A 26,917-nucleotide genomic window follows, 5' to 3' on the forward strand; every position below is an offset into this window, starting at 1 on the left:
AGACACACAGGGCTCTTAGGGCCATTTCACTCACAGCTGCTGCAAACCTCTCCTTTCACCTGGGACAAAGTGCATAATATACTTCGCCACATCTCTGGGCGCTTTGTGCTTTGCACATTGTCCCATGGGGAAGAAAAGGTTTGTCCTATAAAAGGTAAAAAAAGCAAAACAAAAAAAAAATCACCGGTAAGCAAAAAAGTTAATGTTCTGTTTCAAAAGTTCATAAAAGTTAATGTTTTGTTCAAATGTTATTATAAAGTTCATGTTAATAGATTTATTGCTTTGCGGCCTGGTTTTTTCATTTTTTTTTTTTTTTTTTTACCTTCTAGATGGACCAACCAATGAACCAGCTGCAGCACTGAGAGGTGCATTCTGACAGAAGCATTGCGCTGCTGTCAGATTACACAAAAGTTGGTGTATGCGGCGCTGCAAGACGAGATTTCTCCTCTGCAGTAAAAAAGATATGTTTGCCGAGGCTTATGAGCTGAGGGAGCGACTGGTTTTCATATGCTAAAAAAAAAAAAGGCAATGATTTATTCATCCACATCGATTGATGTGAATGGAGAAATCGGGTTTGCCAGGGCATACGAGCTAAGTGGGTATGGATGTTGGGCGGAGCTCCTATGTCCTGGCAGACGCCTTTCCCCTACTTTTTTTTTTGGGCAGAGATTTTTTCATCCACATTGATTGATGCGAATGAAGAAATCTGTGCCGTTCATTTTTTCTTTCAGCCCAGAGGCTGAACGGAAAAAAAATATCTCATTACCTGTATGCTCAATATAAAGAGAATAGCAGAAACTCCAAATGCTGGCCATACATGTAATGATTGCGGAGACCCTCAAATGCCAGGGCAGTACAAACACCCCACAAATGACCCCATTTTGGAAAGAAGACATCCTAAGGTCTTCGCTGATGGGCATAGTGAGTTCATAGTTTTTTATTTTTTGTCACAAGTTAGCGGAAAATTATGTTTTTTTTGTTTGTTTTTTCTTACAAAGTCTCATATTCCACTAACTTATGACAAAAAATAAAAACTTCCATGAACTCACTATGCCCATAACAAAATACCTTGGGGTGTCTTCTTAACAAAATGGGGTCACATGTGGGGTATTTATACTGCCCTGACATTTTAGGGGCCCTAAAGCGTGAGAAGAAGTCTGGAATCCAAATGTGTAAAAATGCCCTCCTAAAAGGAATTTGTGCCCCTTTGCGCACCTAGGCTGCAAAAAAGTGTCACACATGTGGTATCGCCATACTCAGAAGAAGTTGGGAAATGTGTTTTGGGGTGTCTTTTTACATATACCCATGCTGGGTGAGCGAAATATCTTTCTAAAATGACAACTTTGTATAAAAAAAATTGAAAAGTTGACTTTTAGAGAGATATTTCTCTCACCCAGCATGGGTATATGTAAAAATACAACACAAAACACGTTGCCCTACTTCTTCTGAGTACGGCAATACCACATGTGTGACACTTTTTGCAGCCTAGGTGGGCAAAGGGGCACAAATTCTAAAGAGCACCATTAGGATTTCACAGGGCATTTCTTTACACATTTGGATTTCAAACTACTTCTCACGCATTAGGGCCCCTAAAATGCCAAGGCAGTATAAATACCCCACAAGTGACCCCATTTTGGAAAGAAGACACCCCAAGGTATTTCGTGATGGGCATAGTGAGTTCATGGAAGTTTTTATTTTTTGTCACAAGTTAGTGGAATATGAGACTTTATAAGAAAAAAAAAAATCATCATTTTCCACTAACTTGTGACAAAAAATAAAAACTTTTATGAACTAACTATGCCCATCAGCGAATACCTTAGGGTGTCTTCTTTCCAAAATGGGGTCACTTGTGGGGTAGTTATACTGCCTTGGCATTTTAGGGGCCCTAATGCGTGAGAAGTAGTTTGAAATCCAAATATGTAAAAAATGCCCTGTGAAATCCTAAAGGTGCTCTTTAGAATTTGCGCCCCTTTGCCCACCTAGGCTGCAAAAAAGTGTCACACATGTGGTATCGCCGTACTCAGAAGAAGTAGGGCAATGTGTTTTGGGGTGTATTTTTACATATACCCATGCTGGGTGAGAGAAATATGTCTCTAAAAGTCAACTTTTCCCAATTTTTTATACAAAGTTGTCATTTTAGAGAGATATTTCTTTCACCCAGCATGGTTATATGTAAAAAGACACCCCAAAACACATTGCCCAACTCTCCTGAGTACGGAAATACCACACGTGTGACACTTTTTTGCAGCCTAGGTGGGCAAAGGGGCACAAATTCTAAAGAGCACCTTTAGGATTTCACAGGGCATTTTTTACACATTTGGATTTCAAACTACTTCTCACGCATTAGGGCCCCTAAAATGCCAAGGCAGTATAAATACCCCACAAGTGACCCCATTTTGGAAAGAAGACACCCCAAGGTATTTCGTGATGGCCATAGTGAATTCATGGAAGTTTTTATTTTTGTCACAAGTTAGTGGAATATGAGACTTTGTAAGAAAAAAAAGAAAAAACAATACATCATCATTTTCCGCTAACTTGTGACAAAAAAAAAAAAAAACTTCTATGAACTCACTATGCCCATCAGCAAATACCTTAGGGTGTCTACTTTCCAAAATGGGGTCATTTGAGGGGTGTTTCTACTGTCTGGGCATTGTAGAACCTCAGGAAACATGACAGATGCTCAGAAAGTCAGAGCTGCTTAAAAATGTGGAAATTCACATTTTTGTACCATAGTTTGTCAACGCTATAACTTTTGCACAAACTAATAAATATACACTTATTGCATTTTTTTTATCAAAGACATGTAGAACAATAAATTTAGATAAAAATTTATATAGAAATGTAGTTTTATTTGAAAAATTTTACAACTGAAAGTGCAACATTTTTGCAAAAAAAAAAATCGGTAAATTTTGATTAATAACAAAAAATGTCAGCAGCAATGAAATACCACCAAATGAAAGCTCTATTAGTGAGAAGAAAAGGAGGTGAAATTCATTTGGGTGGTAAGTTGTATGACCGAGCAATAAACCGTGAAAATAGTGTAGTGCAGAATTGTGAAAAGTGGTCTGGTCATTAAGGGTGTTTAAGCTAGGGGGCGAGGTGGTTAAAGACTGGAAGAACCAGATAATGAATGATTCACGGAATTCATCAAGTCTTCCAGCAATCACTTCTTGTATCACGTCATGAGGATATAACTGTGGTGAATCATAAAAAGGGCAGGACTTATGGCTAAAAGGACCCCAACAAACAAGAGGGGATAAGGTGGACCAGGGGCGGAGCTAAAGGCTCATGGGCCCTGATGCAAGAGTTCAGCTTGGGCCCCCCTTCCCTGAGTGCTTTGTGGCCAGGGGCAGGGAACCACATTGCCTTTGTGTTGCCTGAGGCAGAAATTGAAACAACACCCCCACCCCATGCCAAATTCTTGACCTAACCCCTTCCATCCAGTCAGAGGTCTAACTTGAACAACATGCACTTTCTATAATACTGGTGTCTTCATATGCGGCACAAGGGTCGTTGGGCCCCCTCAGGCTCCTGGGCCCGGTAGCAACTGCTACCTCTGCACCCCTTATAGCTACGCCCCTGAGGTGGACCTTAGTCCAGAAATGGGTAAGGGTTGGAGAATACAATAAAATGTGTAGAAAGAAGCCCTTCTCAAAAATATGTAAGCATTAGCTGATTTATTTTTATCCACAAGTACACTGATAGTAAAAACATAAATATTATCGAATATACATACCTTGTAGGGTTTCTGTCCATAGCTGAATGCTTCCCACATGGTGACACCATAGCTCCATACATCACTTCGGCTGGAAAACTTGCGAAAGTTTATGCATTCTGGGGCATACCATTTCAAAGGCCATTTCCCACCTTGTCGAGCCTATAAAAACATTTAAAAACATAGCATATAAAAACTGTCTATTATTAGCTACCTGGGACTACCTGTAAAGTAAATTTTAATGAGCACCAATCTAAATTCCAGAAAAAATTTGAAATCTGATGAAATCATTATAAGTTAATCCAGCAACCACCAACTTATTACACATCCAAAGAAGGAGATGTGGTTCATTGTGTGAAAGGTCCAATCACTGGCTGAGGTAGGTCATGGCTGCAGTCAGTGATTGGCTGAGTAGCATTCATAGCCATTTCCTGCCATGTAGAGACAGCGGCAGGAAGTGGTGTGCAGTGGCGACCAGACACTGTCAGAAGTACAATAGCAGGGGAAATGGGGCGTAGCTAAAAGCTCATGGGCCTTGGTGCAAGAGTTCAGCTTGGGCCCCCCCACTTCACTCAGGTGCTAGCTTTTCTGCTGCTTGAGCCAAATATTGAAACGACCCTCCCATGCCAAATTCTCAACCTAACCCCTTCCCTTCAGTCCTACTATTAAAGGGATTGTCCTCTTTTTACTACTCAGGATAGGTCATAAATATTAGATCGGCCGTTTGAAGAGAGGGCAGCGCTCATATGAGAGCTTCTTTCTCCGGTCTGTTCACCTGCTTTCTGTAGCATTTGCAGTGATGAGCAGGTAAACAGGGCATAGAAGGCAAAGCTCATACAAACAAAAAGCGGACATACAGTACAGACCAAAAGTTTGGACACACCTTCTCATTCAAAGAGTTTTCTTTATTTTCATAACTATGAAAATTGTAGATTCACACTGAAGGCATCAAAACTATGAATTCACACATGTGGAATTATATACCTAACAAAAAAGTGTGAAACAACTGAAAATATGTCATATTCTAGGTTCTTCAAAGTAGCCACCTTTTGCTTTGATTACTGCTTTGCACACTCTTGGCATTCTCTTGATGAGCTTCAAGAGGTAGTCACCTGAAATGGTCTTCCAACAGTCTTGAAGGAGTTCCCAGAGATGCTTAGCACTTGTTGGCCCTTTTGTCTTCACTCTGTGGTCCAGCTCACCCCAAACCATCTCGATTGGGTTCAGGTCCGGTGACTGTCGAGGCCAGGTCATCTGGCGCAGCACCCCATCACTCTCCTTCATGGTCAAATAGCCCTTACACAGCCTGGAGGTGTGTTTGGGGTCATTGTCCTGTTGAAAAATAAATGATGGTCCAACTAAACGCAAACCGGATGGAATAGCATGCCGCTGCAAGATGCTGTGGTAGCCATGCTGGTTCAGTATGCCTTCAATTTTGAATAAATCCCCAACAGTGTCACCAGCAAAGCACCCCCACACCATCACACCTCCTCCTCCATGCTTCACAGTGGAAACCAGGCATGTAGAATCCATCCGTTCACCTTTTCTGCGTCGCACAAAGACACAGTGGTTGGAACCAAAGATCTCAAATTTGGACTCATCAGACCAAAGCACAGATTTCCACTGGTCTAATGTCCATTCCTTGTGTTCTTTAGCCCAAACAAGTCTCTTCTGCATGTTGCCTGTCCTTAGCAGTGGTTTCCTAGCAGATATTCTACCATGAAGACCTGATTCACACAGTCTCCTCTAAACAGTTGTTCTAGAGATGTGTCTGCTGCTAGAACTCTGTGTGGCATTGACCTGGTCTCTAATCTGAGCTGCTGTTAACCTGCGATTTCTGAGGCTGGTGACTCGGATGAACTTATCCTCCGCAGCAGAGGTGACTCTTGGTCTTCCTTTCCTGGGGCGGTCCGCATGTGAGCCAGTTTCTTTGTAGCGCTTGATGGTTTTTGTGACTGCACTTGGGGACACTTTCAAAGTTTTCCCAATTTTTCAGACTGACTGACCTTTATTTCTTAAAGTAATGACGGGCACTCGTTTTTCTTTACTTAGCTGCTTTTTTCTTGCCATAATACAAATTCTAACATTCTATTCAGTAGGACTATCAGCTGTGTATCCACCTGACTTCTCCACAACGCAACTGATTGTCCCAACCCCATTTATAAGGCAAGAAATACCACTTATTAAACCTGACAAGGCACATCTGTGAAGTGAAAACCATTTCAGGTGACTACCTCTTGAAGCTCTTTAAGAGAATACCAAGAGTGTGCAAAGCAGTAATCAAAGCAAAAGGTGGCTACTTTGAAGAACCTAGAATAAGACATATTTTCAGTTGTTTCAGACTTTTTTGTTATGTATATAATTCCATATGTGTTAATTCATAGTTTTGATGCCTTCAGTGTGAATCTACAATTTTCATAGTCATGAAAATAAAGAAAACTCTTTGAATGAGAAGGTGTGTCCAAACTTTTGGTCTGTACTGTATATAGCTCTTGCACCCAGAGACTTCTCTTCTCTGATGTAGACATTCTCTTTCCTCTTCTTCTCCTGTCTGACCAGACCGCCATGGTAACTTCTTTCAGCCGTGCCTCATATTCTGCAGAGTTTTGCAGACATCTTATTTTCCTACTTTTCCATCATCCTCCCACCTTCTCAACACCCTATCCTGCCACCCCCAATACTGTGTCCACTGTGTCCCCCCAATACTTTCCTGCAGAAACAGTCCCCCTGAAAATACTGGTACCACACAGATAGTGGGTCAGTACAAAAACACCCCTTTATATTGTGCGCTAGTACAAAAAATCCCCTCTTCCTTTCAGATCAGACCCCCATATCAAACCCTAAATGAGATCCCCCATCTCAGACCAAACCCCCTTTAGACCCCATATAAGACCCCAGTTTTAAACCTCAGATCAGACCCCCATTAAACCTCTATGAAAGACCCCGACCCAATATCAGACTTCGGATAAGACCCCCATTAGACCTCCAGACCCCCATGTCAGACCCCCAAACCCACATATCAGACCTCCAGACCCCCATTAGACCTCCAGACTCCCATATCTGACCCCCATTAGACCTCCATACCCCTAATCAGACCCCCATTAGACCTCCAGACCCCCACGAGACCTCCAGATCCCCATTAGACCTCCAGGCCCCCAGTCAGACATCTAGACCCCCATAAGACCTCTCCAAACCCCCTGTCAGACCTCCAGACCCCTATTAGACCATTCCAGACCCCCCAGTCAGACCTCTAGACCCACCAGTCAGACCCCCAGACCTCCCCAGTCAGACCTCCAGAACCCCCCAGTCAGACCTCCATACCCCACATTAGACCATTTCAGACCCCCTGTCAGACCTCCAGACTCCCCAGTCAGATCTCCAGACCCCCCATAGACAACTCCAGACTCCCATTAGACCTCTCCAGGCCCCCAATTAGACCTCCATATCAGACCTCCAATCAGACTGTAAAATAATAAAGCAACTTACCTTTCCTGCTGCCACTCTCCTTGGCCTGCCACCATAGAAGTATGGGGTCTGGGGATGGAAGCGGAGCTAGAGTCCCCACTATCAGAAAATATTTCTGCCTCTGAATCGGTGTTGGATTCAGAGTTTTCAGAGCATAGAAATTCATATGCCTGCTCTGCACTAAATCTTCAAGCCATTTTATTTACTAAAAAGCTCAGAAAGAAGAAAAATATTATTATATATATCCCACCCTCAAAATTAAAAGCAAGTGTTTGCTAGCGTCAGTAGCAGTATGCCCACTGACTGACAATTATGGACGGACCCTAATAGATGCCCACTAACCGACTAACAGATGGACAGTGACAGTTGGCCTCTGACTGCTAGTGACAGAAGGACAGTGACAGATGGCCTCTGATCGCCAGTGACAGACAGACAGTAACAGTTGGCCTCTGACCGCCAGTGACAGACGGACAGTAATAGAGGGCCTCTGACCATCAGTGACAGACGAACACATGGTCCCTACTGAAAGTAACTGACCATCCCAAATAGACGCCTAATGACAGATGCCCATTCCCCGCCAGTTACAGACGGACAGTTTATGAATGGATTTTTCTTTTTTCACAGTAAATCGCACAGCCAGGACAGAAGTCTGATCTCTCTCTCCTCACAGAACAACTGCACTGAGGGGAGAGAGAAACACAGTCCATGTCCTGGTTGTGTTTATCAAATATAATGGATGTGATCTCCATGATATGGTTATCATGGAGACAACATGATCAGGGACCAATAGTACTGGTCCCTGATGGTTACTATGCTGAAGGCAGATCTTCAGCACAGTAACCATATAAATATATATTTTATCTTATAGTGGGGAGGGGGCTCCTGTCCTTTATTAAACTTATTGAGGCCATATTGCCCTGATCGGGGTGCTGGGGGACCCGATCTGGGCATAATCATTTACACTCTCCCCTCCTAAAGAGGGGAGAACAGATGTAAGGGTGGCGGCAGCCGGCAAATAGTCTGCGCCATCTTTGCTGAGGTACTGGAGGGTGGGTGAGGATCGGGACTCAGCTGTCCCTTATGGGGAAGCTGGGGGACCTGAACCATGCACTGGAGACTTCCTCCCTCCTGTCTTACATGAGAGGAGGGAGGAAGATGATTTTCTGTGTATCATGGCGATCATGTGATCATAGACCACTTGCCACAGTCTCTGATCACTGCCCCTAGCCCTCAGCTACTTCAGCCAGTAGCTGCGGGCATGGAGCTCCTGTGTTTTTTAGTAGCGCTAGCTTGGGCTGATTTGCTGCGTAAAAAAGGCGGTGCTGCAGGCCCCTTAGTGACCGCTATAAAAACACGTATGAGTGTTCACTAAGGGGTTGTCATGGATGGTGTTGCAGAAAGCTGGAACTTCTAAATAAACCTTCAACTGGCTTGATTCCAAACTAAGGAGCATATGAGTGAGCCCTATAAAACCCCTAGAGCTCTCCCTGACTGCTATGCCCATGCAAAGGTCTTTATGGTAGACAAATGCATGCCCACGTACCTTATACTATGTGACACCTGAAAACCCTATAATAGTGAGGGGACAAGACCAACGGCTCCCTGCACTTAATACGGACGGAGTCAGGGTCACCTACAATCAAGCCAGCAAGGAAACACAAATAAAGGAAACAGACTTATCTGAGGAATCAGGAGAAGCAGTATCCAGCAGTGAACAACTCATCCAGGAAGAAGTATAAACCGCAAAGTGAGGCAGTATGGGAGGGAATATAAAGGGAGACAATCAGTGCAAATAGGTGATAGCTGGGAGAAGGAAAGGAGATGACAAAGTGAAACCAAAACAAAGAATGTCATGCAAGAGGTAGCGAAGAACGTCTAATAGACTTTCTCACAGAGCTGGCGGTGACAGTACCGCTCCCTTTAAGGATGAGACCTATGGAAAGCCCTGATGAGACGAGTGGCCTTAATGTCCGCCACTGGGACCCACATCCTCTCCTCCGGACCATTACCCTCCCAATGAACGAGGTACTGGAGAGAACTGCGGATAATGCGAGAATTCACAATCCTAGAGACCTGTAATTCAAGATTACCATCAACAACAATCGGAGGAGGAGGCAAAGAGGAGGGTACAGTGGGTTGGACATAAGGTTTTAATAGGGACCTGTGAAAAACATTATGGATCTTCCAAGTCTGAGGAAGATCAAGATGGAAGGCAACGGGATTAATGATGGACAAGATCTTGTAAGGCCCAATAAACCTAGGACCCAACTTCCAAGAGGGAACCTTCAGCTTGATATTCTTTGTAGACAACCACACCAGATCCCCCCACATTCAGGTCCGGACCAGGCACACGTCTCTTATCCGCCACACGCTTATATCTCTCACTCATCCTCTTCAGATTACCCTGAATCTTTTGCCAAATAAATGACAAAGACGAGGAAAATCTCTCCTCGTCAGGTAAACCAGAAGACCCCTCTTCAGAGAATGTCCCAAGCTGCAGATGAAACCCATATGCACCAAAAAATAGTGACTTATCAGAAGACTCCTGGCGATGGTTATTTAAAGCAAACTCAGCAAGGGACAAAAAAAGAACACCAATCCTCCTGATTCTCCGCCACAAACCCGCGCAGATATGTCTCCAGATTCTGATTGACGTGTTCGGTCTGACCATTCGACTGCGGGTGAAAAGCAGAAGAGAACGACAACCGAACCCCCAAGCGAGAACAGAAGGCCTTCCAGAATCTGGAAAAAAATTGCGTGCCCCTATCAGAAACGATGTCTGAAAGAATGCCATGCAATTTAACAATGTGATCAACAAATGCTTGCGCCAGCGTCTTAGCATTGGGTAACCCAGGAAAGGGAATGAAATGAGCCATTTTGCAAAAACGGTCCACTACTACCAGAATCACAGTCTTCCCCGAGGAACGAGGCAGGTCCGTAATGAAGTCCATGGAAAGATGCGTCCAAGGACGGGAAGGTATGGGTAACGGGAGGAGAGAACCCGATGGCCGTGAATGAGGGACCTTGGCACGAGCGCAGGTCTCGCAGGATGCCACAAAATCCTCAACCGTCTTACGAAGAGCCGGCTACCAGAATCTCCGAGCAATGAGATCCACTGTGGCTCTGCTCCCCGGGTGCCTAGCAAGGACAGTATCGTGGTGCTCCTTAAAAACCTTGCGTCGTAAAGCGAGAGGCACAAACAACCTTCCAGGGGGACAAAGATCAGGAGCCTCTGCCTGGGCTGCCTGAACCTCTGCCTCCAAATCAGGATAAAGAGCAGAGACGACCACCCCTTCAGCCAAAATTCAAAGTTCCCTTCTCCCGGAAAACAACGTGACAGGGCATCTGCCTTCACAGTTTTAACCCCAGGGTGGAACGTAACCACAAAATTAAACCTAGAAAAGAACAAAGACCATCTGGCCTGTCTTGAGTTCAGACGCTTGGCCGATTCCAAGTAGGCCAGATTCTTATGGTCTGTAAACACGGTAATAGGGTGTCTGGCTCCCTCTAACCAATGGCGCCATTCCTCAAAAGCTAATTTGATGGCCAACAACTCCCTATCTCCCACATCGTAATTTCTCTCTGCAGAGGAGAGTTTTCTTGAGAAAAAGGCACATGGTCGCCATTTGGCAGGAGAGGGACCCTGAGATAAGACCGCTCCCACACCCACCTCAGAAGCGTCCACCTCAACAATAAAAGGCAGAGAGACATCAGGTTGTACCAAAATGGGAGCGGAAGTGTAACACTCTTTGATACTAGAAAAGGCTTTAAGCGCATCTACCGACCACGAAGAAAAATCTACCCCCTTTTTAGTCATATCAGTGAGTGGCTTAACAACAAAGGAATAATTCAAAATGAACTTTCTGTAATAATTGGCAAAACCCAAAAACCACATCAGCGCCTTCTGATTCTCAGGAAGCTCCCAATCAAGCACAGCGCTGACCTTCTCAGGGTCCATGCGAAAACCAGAAGCGGAGAGAAGAAAACCAAGAAATTAAATCTCAGGAGCCGCAAACACACATTTTTCCAGTTTAACGTACAATTTATTATCCCACAGAATCAGCAAGACTTGACGTAGGTGGTTTCGATGAGTCTTGAAATCAGGAGAAAAAATCAAAATGTCATCCAGATACACCAGTACAAAATTCCCCATTAAATGATGAAAAATGCTGTTCACAAAATGTTGGAAGACAGCCGGAGCATTTATCAAACCAAAGGGCCTAACCAAATTCTCGAAATGACCCTCAGGGGTATTGAAGGCCGTCTTCCATTCGTGCCCTTCCCTGACCCTGACTAGGTTGTATGTCCCTCTTAAATCCAACTTAGAAAAAAAAACTCAGCCCAAACAATCTAGTTAAACAGGTCCGGGATCAGAGGAAGCGGATATGGGTCATGAATCGTGATACGGTTCAGCTCCCTGAAATCCAGACAAGGTCTTAAAGAACCATCTTTTTTCTTAACATAAAAAAAAAACAGCGGCAACAGGTGACTTCGAGGGTCGGATGTGTCCCTTTCTCAGGCTCTCAGAGATATAAGTACGCATAGCGACTCTTTCAGGTTGGTAGAGATTGTATAAACGTGATTTTGGCAGTTTGGCGCCTGGGATGAGATTAGTAGGGCAGTCGTACTCCTGGTGTGGGGGCAACTCCTGGACACCACTCTCGGAAAACACATCCGAAAATTCAGAGAGAAAAGATGGCACAGTCTTGGTAGAAACCTCTGAAAGAGACGCCGTGAGGCAATTCTCTCTGCAAAACTCACTCCAACCATTTATTTGCCTTGCTTGCCAATCAATGGTGGGGTTATGTTTAGTGAGCCAGGGTAGCCCCAACACTAGAGGAGTAGATAATCCGCTTAAGACGAAACATGACATATCCTCAAAATGAGTGTCACCCACAGTCAAACGGATATTGTGAACTATGCCCTTTGAAGATCTTTGAGAAAGTGGAGCAGAATCGATAGCAAAAACAGGTATATCCTTTTCCAAAGTGCATACCTGTAAACCATGCGTTATTGCAAATTGATTATCAATGAGATTGACAGCTGCTCCACTATCTACAAAAATCTCACAAACAATGTTCTTGCTGTCTAGCGCCACCCTGGAAGGTAGGAGAAAACGGGAACTACAAGTAAATGGCAAACCTTCAATTTCCACATCAACCTTGCCAATAGTAGCAAATGGAAAGTTTTTAGAGGGTTTTTTTCTTTTTGTTTTTCTTTTATTACCCTCAGAAAACTCCATGAATCTCCTAGAGGGGCAAACATTAGCCAAATGATTTATACCCCCACAACAGAAACAAACCCTCCTCTGAGAGCTGAATCCTCTACTATCAGAGGCAAGCAAACCCAGATGCATGGCCTCCTCCTCAGAGGGGATTGAGAGAGACTGAGACCCCTGTGCACTGAATGAGACAGCCCCACTGTCCTTGGACTGAATATGACAGGAAGGAGTAGTCTCCCCTCTCTCTCTAAGACGCCTGTCAATACGAACAGCTAGAGATATGGCAGATTCTAACGAGGCTGGTCTTTAATGAAAAGCAAATGCATCTTTCAATCTTTCCGAAAGACCATGGCAAAATTGACTTTGGAGTGCAGCATCATTCCAACCAGTATCAGCTGCCCATCTCCGAAATTCTGAACAATATATCTCTGCAGACTGTTTGCCCTAGCATAAAAGACGCAGTTTAGATGTAGCCAGAGCAATACGATCCGGGTCATCATATATCTGCCCCAGGGCTACAAAAGATTCATCCACCGATCGGAGGGGCCGTGCCCCGAATGGCAGCGAAAAGGCCCAAGACTGAGCATTATCCCTGAGCAGCGAGATGATGATCCCCACTGCTCCTCATCACCAGAGGAATGGGGAAGTAGGCGAAAATGGAGTTTGCAAGCCTCTCTAAAGCGAACAAAATTCTCACTACCCCGGAGAACGTATCTGGAAGCAAGATCTTAGGCTCGGAACAAACTCCATGAACGCAAGCAGAACTGGTCATCTGAAACTGAGACAAAGTTTTGTGGAGATTTGCTACCTCCAGTGAAAGACCTTGCATGCTGTCAATCAAGGCTGAAACCGGATCCGTGCTTAAGATGGTTATGGCGGTTTATAATGTCACGGATGGTGTTGCAGAAAGCTGGAACTTATAAATAAACATCCAACTGGCTTGATCCCAAACTAAGGAGCATATGGATGAGCCCTATAAAACCCCTAGAGCTCTCCCTGACTGCTATGCCCATGCAAAGGTCTTTATGGTAGACAAATGCATGCCCACGTACCTTATACTATGTGACACCTTAAAAACCCTATAATAGTGAGGGGACACGACCAACGGCTCCCTGCACTTAATATGGACGGAGTCAGGGTCACCTACAATCAAGCCAGCAAGGAAACACAAATAAAGGAAACAGACTTATCTGAGGAATCAGGAGAAGCAGTATCCAGCAGTGAACAACTCATCCAGGAAGAAGTATAAACCGCAAAGTGAGGCAGTATGGGAGGGAATATAAAGGGAGACAATCAGTGCAAATAGGTGACAGCTGGGAGAAGGAAAGAAGATGACAAAGTGAAACCAAAACAAAGAACGTCATGCAAGAGGTAGCGAAGAACGTCTAACAGACCTTCTCACAGAGCTGGGGTTAATAAACATGTTATATTACTTTAAGATACCACGTAGTTGCTAGTGATGGATGATCATCTGCTGGGACGGTTCGCAAACCCGTTCAAATGTTCGCGAACCACAGGTTCGCGGCGGGTCCCATTAATTTTAATGGCAGCCACACCTGTAAAACATCCAGGTCATATTTGCAGCACAAAATACTTACTAGATGTGCACACATAGTCCCACAACATGGACACTGAAATACCAGAAGTATTAAGTGAATCTGCGATCTACATGCATTATTTTTTTATCTTCAAAATTTCGTCAAAGTATTAATCGCAAGAGCACATGCGCTAGAAAGGCGTGGTCTACGGCAACTGGTTTGCGCCGACTAGAAATTAGATGGATGCGATGGATGGAACGAAGTTCAGAGATGAAGAGGAAGAACTCCTGTTGACTGTAAGTAATTTTACTTTAAAGTAGTGTATTTGATTACATTTCACCTGCATGTCTGAACAATCGCTTTATATGCATATCTGCATGTCTGAACAATCGCTTTATATGCATAAAGAGTGCGATTCAAATTTTTTGGAGTGCACAAAACTTCACATTTTATAAGGTCTCACTAGATATTATTGATTTTTATATCAAGTATTTTTGTGAGATGTCAAGTATTCCTGTGACATCACACCCACTATGTTAGTAGCATATTTGTATGGAAAGCATAGAAATATATTTCACATGCACATTGCACATCCATTGTCATGCCGCACACTACAGGTCCTTCTCAAACAATTAGCATATTGTCATAAAGTTCATTATTTTCTGTAATGTACTGATAAACATTAGACTTTCATATATTTTAGATTCATTACACACCAACTGAAGTAGTTCAAGCCTTTTATTGTTTTAATATTGATAATTTTGGCATACAGCTCATGAAAACCCAAATTTCCTATCTAAAAAAATTAGCATATTTCATCCGACCAATAAAAGAAAAGTGTTTTTAATACAAAAAAAGTCAACCTTCAAATAATTATGTTCAGTTATGCACTCAATATTTGGTTGGGAATCCTTTTGCAGAAATCACTGCTTCAATGCGGTGCGGCGTGGCATGGAGGCAATCAGCCTGTGGCACTGCTGAGGTGTTATGGAGGCCCAGGATGCTTCGATAGCGGCCTTAAGCTCATCCAGAGTGTTGGGTCTTCCGTCTCTCAACTTTCTCTTCCCAATATCCCACAGATTCTCTATGGGGTTCAGGTCAGGAGAGTTGGCAGGCCAATTGAGCACAGTAATACCATGGTCAGTAAACCATTTACCAGTGGTTTTGGCACTGTGAGCAGGTGCCAGGTCGTGCTGAAAAATGAAATCTTCATCTCCATAAAGCTTTTCAGCAGATGGAAGCATGAAGAGCTCCAAAATCTCCTGATAGCTAGCTGCATTGACCCTGCCCTTGATAAAACACAGTGGACCAACATCAGCAGCTGACATGGCACCCCAGACCATCACTGACTGTGGGTACTTGACACTGGACTTCAGGCATTTTGGCATTTCCCTCTCCTCAGTCTTCCTCCAGACTCTGGCACCTTGATTTCCAAATGACATGCAACAGTCCAGTGCTGCTTCTTTGTAGCCCAGGTCAGGCGCTTCTGCCGCTGTTTCTGGTTAAAAAATGGCTTGACCTGGGGAATGCGGCACCTGTAGCCCATTTCCTGCACACGCCTGTACACAGTGGCTCTGGATGTTTCTACTCCAGACTCAGTCCACTGCTTCCGCAGGTCCCCCAAGGTCTGGAATCGGTCCTTCTCCACAATCTTCCTCAGGGTCCGGTCACCTCTTCTCGTTGTGCAGCGTTTTCTGCCACACTTTTTCCTTCCCAGACTTCCCACTGAGGTGCCTTGATACAGCGCTCTGGGAACAGCCTATTCGTTCAGAAATTTCTTTCTGTGTCTTACCCTTCTGGACAGCAGTCAGGTCGGCAGTCTTACCCATGATTGCGGTTTTGAGTAATGAACCAGGCTGGGAGTTTTTAAAAGCCTCAGGAATCTTTTGCAGGTGTTTAGAGTTAATTAGTTGATTCAGATGATTAGGTTAATAGCTCGTTTAGTGAACCTTTTCATGATATGCTAATTTTTTTTGCTAGGAATTTTGGGTTTTCATGAGCTGTATGCCAAAATCATCAATATTAAAACAATAAAAGGCTTAACCTATTTCAGTTGTGTGTAATGAATCTAAAATATATGAAAGTCTAATGTTTATCAGTACCTTACAGAAAATAATGAACTTTATCACAATATGCTAATTTTTTTAGAAGGATCTGTATATTACACACACACTATATACCGCTCACACACACTATATACCGCACAAACACACAGAGTCTATAGATTATAGTTTGTATCCTGTTGGTCAGGACTCAGGAAAAGCTTTCTTTGTCAGACCACCAGTATTTGCTAGTTCATTTAGAGTTACCCAGGGTGCATCCCGGAGAGGCGAACCAGCTGTACACTCCATACCGTACCGTCACTTCACTAGACAGGTACATCTCTGCTTAGCTGAACAATATCTGATAGCTCAGACCCCACCCACATACAGTCGTAATACAATCCCATCTTCTAACCGTAACAGTAAGGCCGCATGCACACGGGTGTGTTTTTTCACAACTACGGACCGTAAAAACTCAGGCTGATGTCCTGCAGAGTGGACGAGTGCATGGCATCATTGGTTGCTAACTCGCTATGACGTTGTGCGCTTCTTGCCGCCACCACTGTACAGCAATACACTTGTATAGATCATACAAGTGTATTACAGTACAGCGGTGGTTGCCAGAAGTGCACGTCGTCATAGCAACCAAAGACGACTCTGCAGGACGGCAGGCTGGGTTTGTACGGTCTGTAGTTGTGAAAAAACATGCCCATGTGCAGGCGGCCTATATCGAATATTTCCACTTAAATACTTTTTGCAGTTTACTTGAGTAAATTATTTTCAATACTATTATTGTTAAAAATTAGGATTATATGCTTGCATTTTTATCTTGCAGCGGATGTTGGGGCGGGAATATGACCACACCCGGTCCCACGCCGAGAAGCAGCGAATTGTGCGGGAGCTGGCCTTTGAGATTTGGCACCAAACAGGTCTCAAACACTGCTGTCTGGCCATCATAAAAAAATGGTCAGACATGAAGCGAAGACACCCTCGGTTTATAAAAAGAATCCGGGATGAAAAATGCCCAGGTACTGTCACGCTGGACAGGATACAAGATACACAGAAAACAACCGAACCAGTGTCTAGGCAAGAAACTGGGGATAAAGGTCACCTCCTGACAAATCCCTACCAGCTCTCCATAGACTTCTATGCCCACGTTCAGACCCTAAAGGTGGGAATGAACGTGTCCTCGTGCCTGGGCTGAAGATACCCTAATATTTCTAAGATGGTAAGAAGGGGAAAGAGGCAGCCTGCTCCCTCAGGACCTGGAGGGGGCAAGTTTCTCTCTAACAGCCCAAACAGACAATAACAAGAAACACAAAACCAACTTATCTTGTAAGTGAGCAGGAGCAGGAACAGCAAATCCTTCCTTCCTTTCTCTCAGCAAGACAGAAGCTATAACCCGCACAGGACACTGGGAGTGGGCGTAATTTAAACTGATACCAACAACCCCACCAGTGCAGCTGAAGGGAGGCAGATACAGTTCACTCCAAAACAAAAGGCTACACGCGTGCTGCTAACCTGGCAGACCTCCGCAAATAACCTTAGCAGGTCATGACAGGTACATGCGTAAATAACTTTTGTATGTTTTGCCAATACTCTGTAATGTATACAGTGCTAAGCAAAAGTATTCACCCCCTTGACTTCGTTTTTTTTTTTGTTGCCTGGAATTAACATCAATTGTTTGAGGATTTGCATCATTTAATATGTAGAACATGCCCTCAACTTAGACCTTTTTATAAATTGGCTAATTGTAAAGCAAACAACAAATAGGACAAAATAATAGAAAAGGTCAATGTGCATAACTATTCACCCCCCAAAGTCAATACTTTGTAGAGCCACCTTTTGCGTCACATCTTCCAGTCGCTTTGAATAAGTCTCTATGAGCAGTTGCCACATCTTACCACTGGGATTTTTGCCCATTCCTCCTTGCAAAACTGATTCAGCTCCTTCCAATTGGATGGTTTGCGCTTGCGAACAGCAATCTTTAAGTCTGACCACATATTTTCTATTGGATTGAGAGCTGGGCTTTAAGTAGGCCATTCCAACACATTTACATGTTTCCCCTTAAACCACTCAAGTGTTGCTTTAGCAGTATGTTTGGGGGCATTGTCCGGCTGGAAATTGAAGCTCCGTTCTAGCCTCAAATCACGCACAAAGTAGGAAAGGTTTTGTTCAAGAATATCCCTGTATTTAGCACCATCCATTTTTCCCTCAACTCTGACCAGTTTCCCAGTCCCGGCTGCTGAAAAATTGTGTTCTTTGGGTGATGTGATGTGTTGGCTTTGTGCCAGACAAGTGACGGACTGAACCATCCCTGTGTCTGCAGTAGAAGCCTGAGGGCTAGCCTCCTTCCTATGGGCTATTGACCCAGGACTATGGAGACCCCGACTCTGACCTATTTGGGTTAGAGGGAACTATAAACCATAATTTTGGGGTTGACTTTATAGGCCACATCTTTCCTATTCTCCAATAAAGTTGCATGGTGTGAATCCATAAACGTAATAAGGGTTAAATCTGCTCTGAGACTCCCAATGAATGTGTTAGTTTATTTGTCCCTTTGTACTATTGTGTTAGTGATGGGATTAAGAAGTAGCCGATTTGGGTGTAGAGAAGTAGATCACCCTATGATACACTCAGGAGATAATCCCATCACCCTATTGTTTCATCAAGACACTGTGGCGAGGATGTCTTTTTGCACGCTGTTAATTTTTGATTGAGTGATGTGTCATAAATCTGGCAGCCACTGCAATTATATATAGATCCATCCATATTGGTATTTCTTTATATCTAATGTTGTTAAGATTTCCGAGTTGTTTATCTAAAATCTGAATATTCTGTGATCACAGAAGTTCCTATTCCCTCCATTCAGAGAAGGCGATCGGCGGAGGCCGGGGAGGTTGTGGAGGTTGAGATGGAAGAGGAGGAGGAGGGGGCCGGACCCTCCTAGCCTATTGAGCCACCCCCACCAGATGTGGGAGAAGTGAAGGAGGTGGAGGTGGAAAGGGCTGGACCCTCCAGCACCGCCCCATCTCAGGACTCGGAGAAAGTGGAGGCAATCACGAGCCCCTGCCAGGAGCGTAAATATGTGCACATAGCAATATGATTATGTATCCATAACATGTACATAAACATTAAAAGGGCCAACAATGAGACGACAACATACACTATAGTAATACAAAAAAGGACACTGGACAATAACTCTTAAACCGCTACCCGACCGCCTAACGCAGGACTGCGTCCTGCGGGCGGCCGGGTTATTCCTCTCTGACGCGCCGGCATGTCATCTCGCGAGACGCGAGGTTTCCTGCGAACGCGCGCTCACAGGAGCGCGGGTTCACAGGACCCGAAGGTAAACGAGTGCATCTTACAGCCTGCCAGCGGAGATCATTTGCTGGCAGGCTGTAGATGTGATTTTCTTTAACCCTTGAAAGGTATATCAGATGCTGTTTTGTTAACAGCATATGATATACCTGGTACTCTGGTGGTCCCTTTTGCTTGGATCGACCACCAGAGGACACAGGCAGCTCTGTAATAAGTAGCACCAAGCACCACACTACACTACACCCCCCCTGTCACTTATTAACCCCTTATTAACCCCTGATCACCCCCCTGTCATTGATCACCCCCCTGTAAGGCTCCATTCAGACGTCCATATGTGTTTTGCGGATCCGCGGATCCACAGATCTGCAAAACACGGACACCGTGGATCTTCAGAACACGGACACCGGCAATGTGCTTTCCGCGTTTTGCGGATCCGCACATTGCCAGAACTATATAGAAAATGCCTTTTCTTGTCCGCAATTGCGGACGTGTTCTATAGGCTCTACAAAAAACGCAGTGTTTGCCCGATCAGGCCTGATCTTGTGCGCATACTTGTGTTCAGTCCACCCCACCGCAGTGACAGAATTTTTTTTTCTGATCACTGCAAAAACACCGTAAAATCGCTGCGGCGCTATAAAGATCACTTTTGAGGGGCATGGAGAGTTCATAGAAGATTTCTTTTTGGCACAAGTTAGCGGAATTTTTATTTTTTTTGTGTTTGTTTTTTCTTGCAAAGTCTCATATTCCACTAAATTGTGACAAAAAATAAAATCTCACATGAACTCACCATACCCCTCATGGAATCCAAATGCGTAATTTTTTTTTGACATTTATATTACAGACTACTTCTCACGCTTTAGGCCCCCTAATATGTCAGGGCAGTATAAATACCCCATAAGTGACCCCATTTTGGAAAGAAGACACCCCAAGGTATTCCGTGAGGGGCATGGTGAGTTCCTAGAATTTTATTTATTTTTTGGCACAAGTTTGCGGAAAATGATTTTTTTTTCTCTTACAAAATCATTTTCCGCTAACTTGTGCAAAAAAAATAATATTCTAGGAACTCGCTATGCCCCTCACGGAATACCTTGGGGTGTCTTCTTTCCAAAATGGGGTCACATGTGGGGTATTTATACTGCCCTGGCATTTTAGGGGCCCTAAAGCCTGAGAAGAAGTCTGGAATCCAAATTCCTAAAAGGTACTCATTGGAATTTGAGCCCCTTTGCGCACCTAGGCTGCAGAAAAAAGTGTCACACATGTGGTATCGCCGTACTCAGGAGAAGTAGGGCAATGTGATTTTGGGTTGTCATTTTACAGAGATATTTCTCTCACCCAGCATGGGTATATGTAAAAATACACCCCAAAACACATTGCCCTACTTCTCCTGAGTACGGCGATACCACATGTGTGACACTTTTTTGCAGCCTACGTGCGTAAAGGGGCCGAAATTCCAACGAGTACCTTTAGGCTTTACAGGGTTGCTCACAATTTAGCCCCGCCCAAAATGCCAGAACAGTAAACACACCCCACAAATGACCCCATTTCGGAAAGTACACACCCCAAGGTATTCGCTGAGGGGCATATTGAGTCCATGAAAGATTGAAGATTTTGTCACAAGTTAGCGGAAAGGGAGACTTTGTGAGAAAAAAAGCAAAAAAATCAATTTCCGCTAACTTGTGCCAAAAAAAAACTTCTATGAACTCGCCATGCCCCTCACGGAATACCTTGGGGTGTCTTCTTAACAAAATGGAGTCACATGTGGGGTATTTATACTGCCCAGGCATTTTAGGGGCCCTAAAGCCTGAGAAGAAGTCTGGAATCCAAATGCCTAAAAATGCCCTCCTAAAAGATACTCATTGGTATGCTAGGTGCTCAGAAAGTCAAAGTGTGTAAATTCACATTTTTTACATGGTTGTAAACGCTATAACTTTTACCCAAACCAATAAATATACACTTGCTGCATTTTCAAAGACATGTAGACCAATAAATTTAGAGAAAAATTGATATAGAAATGTAGTTTTAATTGAACCATTTTACAAAGAAAGTGAAAAATGCTGTTTTTTTGCAAAAATTTCGGTCAATTTGGATTAATATCAAAAAAAGTAAAAATGTCAGCAGCAATGAAATACCACCAAATGAAAGCTCTATTAGTGAGAAGAAAAGGAGGTAAAATTAATTTGGGTGATAAGTTGTATGACCGAGCAATAAACCGTGAAAGTAGTGTAGTGCAGAATTGTAAAAAGTGGTCTGGTCATTAAGGGGGTTTAAGCTAGGGGAGCTGAGCTGGATAATCTACATTAAAACCATTAACTTAACAAATAAATAATATTAAGCTCGTTAGAACTATCACTAACTAACAAACAAAATAAAATTATACTGTACTGAAATATCACTTTCTAATAAACTATATAATCATCATAAATATCACTAACGTATTGAGATTTAAATCGTCAATGTGTATAAAGACTTTACATTAAAAGAAATAATAAAAGGGAAAAAATATATGAAAGTATATTGATATATGACACCACGCTTCAATCTGTCATTTTGGGGGGTCACTGGTCTATCACACCAGTCATAATACTTTTTTCCAGTAACTTTTGTCACTATGTGTAGCTGAGGGAATGCAGCAAAACAGGCAAAATGAAAGTATATTGTTATATAACACCCCGCTTCTATCTGTCATTTTGGGGGGCCACTGGTCTATCACACCAGTTAGAATACTTTTTTCTAATTGCGTTTGTCACTCTTTGTAGTTGTAGTATCGCTGCATAACCGCTCACCAGTCACAATGCTGCACAATACAATTGCACTATAATATACTTTCTATGTTAGAAAGTACACTCACCTAAAGAATTATTAGGAACACCATACTAATACGGTGTTGGACCCCCTTTTGCCTTCAGAACTGCCTTAATTCTACGTGGCATTGATTCAACAAGGTGCTGATAGCATTCTTTAGAAATGTTGGCCCATATTGATAGGATAGCATCTTGCAGTTGATGGAGATTTGAGGGATGCACATCCAGGGCACGAAGCTCCCGTTCCACCACATCCCAAAGATGCTCTATTGGGTTGAGATCTGGTGACTGTGGGGGCCATTTTAGTACAGTGAACTCATTGTCATGTTCAAGAAACCAATTTGAAATGATTTGAGCTTTGTGACATGGTGCATTATCCTGCTGGAAGTAGCCATCAGAGGATGGGTACATGGTGGTCATAAAGGGATGGACATGGTCAGAAACATTGCTCAGGTAGCCCGTGGCATTTAAACGATGGCCAATTGGCACTAAGGGGCCTAAAGTGTGCCCAGAAAACATCCCCCACACCATTACACCACCACCAGGCTGCACAGTGGTAACAAAGCATGATGGATACGTGTTCTCATCCTGTTTACGCCAAATTCGGACTCTACCATTTGAATGTCTCAACAGAAATCGAGACTCATCAGACCAGGCAACATTTTTCCAGTCTTCAACAGTCCAATTTTGGTGAGCTTGTGCAAATTGTAGCCTCTTCTTCCTATTTGTAGTGGAGATGAGTGGTACCTGGTGGGGTCTTCTGCTGTTGCAGCCCACCTTTCTTTCCCATTCTGACATTCAGTTTGGAGTTCAGGAGATTGTCTTGACCAGGACCACAACCCTACATGCATTAAAGCAACTGCCATGTGATTGGTTGACTAGATAATCACATTAATGAGAAATAGAACAGGTGTTCCTAATAATTCTTTAGGTGAGTGTATATTTTAAGTAGGGTTGAGTGAACCCGAACTGTAAAGTTCGGGTTCGTACCGAACTCAAGGATTTTAGGCCCCCGGACCCCAACCCGAACATTTCAGTTAAAGTTTGGGTTTGGTGCTTTCTTGGCGCTTTTTGAAAGGCTGCCAATCAACAAGCGGTTAACTGTCTGACCTTAGAAGCCATCACAGCCATGCCTACTAATGGCATGGCTGTGATTGGCCAGAGCAGCATGTGACCCAGCCTCTATATAAGCTGGAGTCACGTAGCACTGCACATCACTCTGCTGTTACAAGTGTAGGGAGAGGATGCTGGTGGACTTTTGATTTCAGGGAGAGAATAGGAGAGAATCTAACTCAGCGATCTACCTAGAAATAGTTGTGTGGGTGCAGGGCACAATCGTTTTACCCTGCCCTAAGCCCATTGACCAAAAAAAAAAAAACTTTTATAAACTTTTATGCAAGCTCAGTGCACTAGCACTGCATCTGAGCTTTTGGGATAATGCAAATCACCATTTTTGGGCAATCTACAACATCTGGATTAGTCAGTGTGCAATTTAAGCTAGAAATACACCCATCATTTTCTGGGATTTGAAAAACACACTTTTTTGGTCAAAAACAGTATTTTCTTGATCTGCAAGTGTTAAATTCAAGTTTAATATATATACATCTTTTATATTCTGTTACCAAGAGAACGGAGCGGCGCCCAGGGATAATAGTAATTGCAGGGATATCCCTGGGCGCCGCTCTACATGTCTGTATGCTTAGTTTTGATTTTTTTATTCTAGTGAAAGGTCCTCTTTAAGCTAGAAATACACCCATCATTTTCTGGGGTTTGAAAAACACACATTTTTTTAATATAAAAACAGTACTTTCCTGATCTGCAAGTGTTAAATTCAAGTTTAATATACAATACAGACCAAAAGTTTGGACACACCTTCTCATTCAAAGAGTTTTCTTTATTTTCATGACTATGAAAATTGCAGATTCACATTGAAGGCATCAAAACTATGAATTACCGTATTTATCGGTGTATAACACGCACAGGCGTATAACACGCACCTTCATTTTAAGAGGGAAATTTCAGGAAAAAAATAATATAAGAATATGAATAATATAAGAATAAGAATAAGTTTAAATAAAAAAAAAGAGTAAGGTAGTATCAGGGGTGTGTAAATTTACATTCTGCACAACGCCAATCATAAGTAGTGAGGCATTTCCCAAACGTCAGCTTCACATACACACGCTACCTATGATTCATGATGTGCAGCGCTGGATCCTGTGTGATCCTTTGCAGGGATGGGGTCCTGTGTGTCTCTTAGATCCCATCCCCCTGTCAAACAGTACCGTATTTCTTTGCCCCCCCCCCCAGCAGATTTATTTTGCCATTCTGGTCCCCTTTAAATCTGTGCACACTGCTGCACAGCATCTATGTAATGCACTAGGACTTTGTTAGTATCTACTGTTGTATATACGGTATATATATATATATATATATATATATATAACCCCACTCCAGTTTACTTCACTACTTTAGTTGTACCTGACGGGTACAAGTTCTCCTGCCTCAGACAGCAAACTCTCGCGAGTCTGCAAACTCTCGCAGTGCAGAGCGTTACCGTGGTTACGCCCCGACGGCCGCGAGAATTAGACGTGAGGAAGGCGCGGGTTGCCTGGGCTGAGCCGTTACACGCCACACGCTGCTACTGATCCACTCGCTGCTGTGCGGTATGTACAGTACATTATATCGGCGGTGTATATGCTGTTAATACTGTAAAAACATGGCTTCTTAACATTATATCGGCGTATAACACGCATACATCATTTGCCCCCTATTTTCAGGGGGGAAAAGTGCGTGTTATGCGCCGATAAATAAGGTAACACATGTGGAATTATATACATAACAAAAAAGTGTAAAACAACTGAAAATATGTTGTATTCTAGGTTCTTCAAAGTAGCCACCTTTTGCTTTGATTACTGCTTTGCATACTCTTGGCATTCTCTTGATGAGCTTCAAGAGGTAGTCACCTGAAATGGTCTTCCAACAGTCTTGAAGGAGTTCCCAGAGATGCTTAGCACTTGTTGGCCCTTTTGCCTTCACTCTGCGCTCCAGCTCACTCCAAACCATCTCGATTGGGTTCAGGTCCGGTGACTGTGGAGGCCAGGTCATCTGGCGCAGCACCCCATCACTCTCCTTCATGGTCAAATAGCCCTTACACAGCCTAGAGGTGTGTTTGGGGTCATTGTCCTGTTGAAAAATAAATGATGGTCCAACTAAATGCAAACCAGATGGAATAGCATGCCTCTGCAAGATGCTGTGGTAGCCATGCTGGTTCAGTATGCCTTTAATTTTGAATAAATCCCCAACAGTGTCACCAGCAAAGCACCCCCACACCATCACACCTCCTCCTCCATGCTTGACGGTGGGAACCAGGCATGTAGAGTCCATCCGTTCACCTTTTCTGCGTCGCACAAAGACACGGTGGTTGGAACCAAAGATCTCAAATTTGGACTCATCAGACCAAAGCACAGATTTCCACTGGTCTAATGTCCATTCCTTGTGTTCTTTAGCCCAAACAAGTCTCTTCTGCTTGTTGCCGGTCCTTAGCAGTGGTTTCCTTTCAGATATTCTACCATGAAGGCCTGATTCACACAGTCTCCTCTTAACAGTTGCTCTAGAGATGTGTCTGCTGCTAGAACTCTGTGTGGCATTGACCTCGTTTGTAATCTGAGCTGCTGTTAACCTGCGATTTCTGAGGCTGGTGACTCGGATGAACTTATCCTCCGCAGCAGAGGTGACTCTTGGTCTTCCTTTCCTGGGGCGGTCCGCATGTGAGCCAGTTTCTTTGTAGGGCTTGATGGTTTTTGTGACTGCACTTGGGGACACTTTCAAAGTTTTCCCAATTTTTTGGACTGACTAACCTTCATTTCTTAAAGTAATGATGGCCACTCGTTTATCTTTACTTAGCTGCTTTTTTCTTGCCATAATACAAATTCTAACAGTCTATTCAGTAGGACTATCAGCTGTGTATCCACCTTACTTCTCCACAACGCAACTGATGGTCCCAACCCCATTTATAAGGCAAGAAATTCCACTTATTAAACTTGACAAGGCACACCTGTGAAGTGAAAACCATTTCAGGTGACTACATCTTGAAGCTCATCAAGAGAATGCCAAGAGTGTGCAAAGCAGTAATCAAAGCAAAAGGTGGCTACTTTGAAGAACCCAGAATATGACATATTTTCAGTTGTTTCACACTTTTTTGTTATGTATATAATTCCACATGTGTTAATTCATAGTTGTGATGCCTTCAGTGTGAATCTACAATTTTCATAGTCATGAAAATAAAGAAAACTATTTGAATGAGAAGGTGTGTCCAAACTTTTGGTCTGTACTGTATATACAGCTTTCATATTCTGTTACAAAAAAAACCACACTTTTTTGGCAATCTACAACATCTGGATTAGTCAGTGTGCAATTTAAGCTAGAAATACACCCATCATTTTCTGGGGATTTAAAAACACACTTTTAAGGCCTTGCAGCATCAGCAGTCTGAAATTACAGGCTTATATACTTATATACAGGCTTATATACTGCTTATCAAAAAATTTAGTTGGAAGCCTTTGATGCAGATGTCATTGTGAGATACACCCTTAATACATTTTGGTTAGATTCAGAGATTTTAAATGCCGCCATTTGGTGCACCAATATTGAATTCAGCCCTACACTGGTTCAGGCCATGTAAGATACACCCTCTACATACAGGGGTTTGATTAAGGCATTTGAAATACAGCCATTGTATGCAAAGAAATCTTTAATGCAAGCCTACACTGGTTCAGGCCGTGTGAGATACACCCTCTACATACAGGGGTTTG

The 26,917-nt window shown here is 43.3% G+C and overlaps 1 protein-coding gene across 4 annotated transcripts in view; it reads right to left on the minus strand.

Moving 5' to 3' along the window:
* The window catches only part of LOC122946439 (tyrosine-protein kinase ZAP-70), a 735,844-nt gene that overhangs the window by 73,484 nt on the left and 635,443 nt on the right, over positions 1–26,917 (minus strand). For all 4 annotated transcript variants that reach the window (XM_044306106.1, XM_044306080.1, XM_044306087.1 and 1 more), the window contains one exon: positions 3,737–3,877. In XM_044306106.1, coding sequence (XP_044162041.1) covers positions 3,737–3,877 — 141 coding nt within the window. The remainder of the gene's footprint in view (positions 1–3,736; positions 3,878–26,917) is intronic.

Source organism: Bufo gargarizans, chromosome 1 (assembly GCF_014858855.1).
Source record: "Bufo gargarizans isolate SCDJY-AF-19 chromosome 1, ASM1485885v1, whole genome shotgun sequence".
NCBI lineage: Eukaryota > Metazoa > Chordata > Amphibia > Anura > Bufonidae > Bufo > Bufo gargarizans.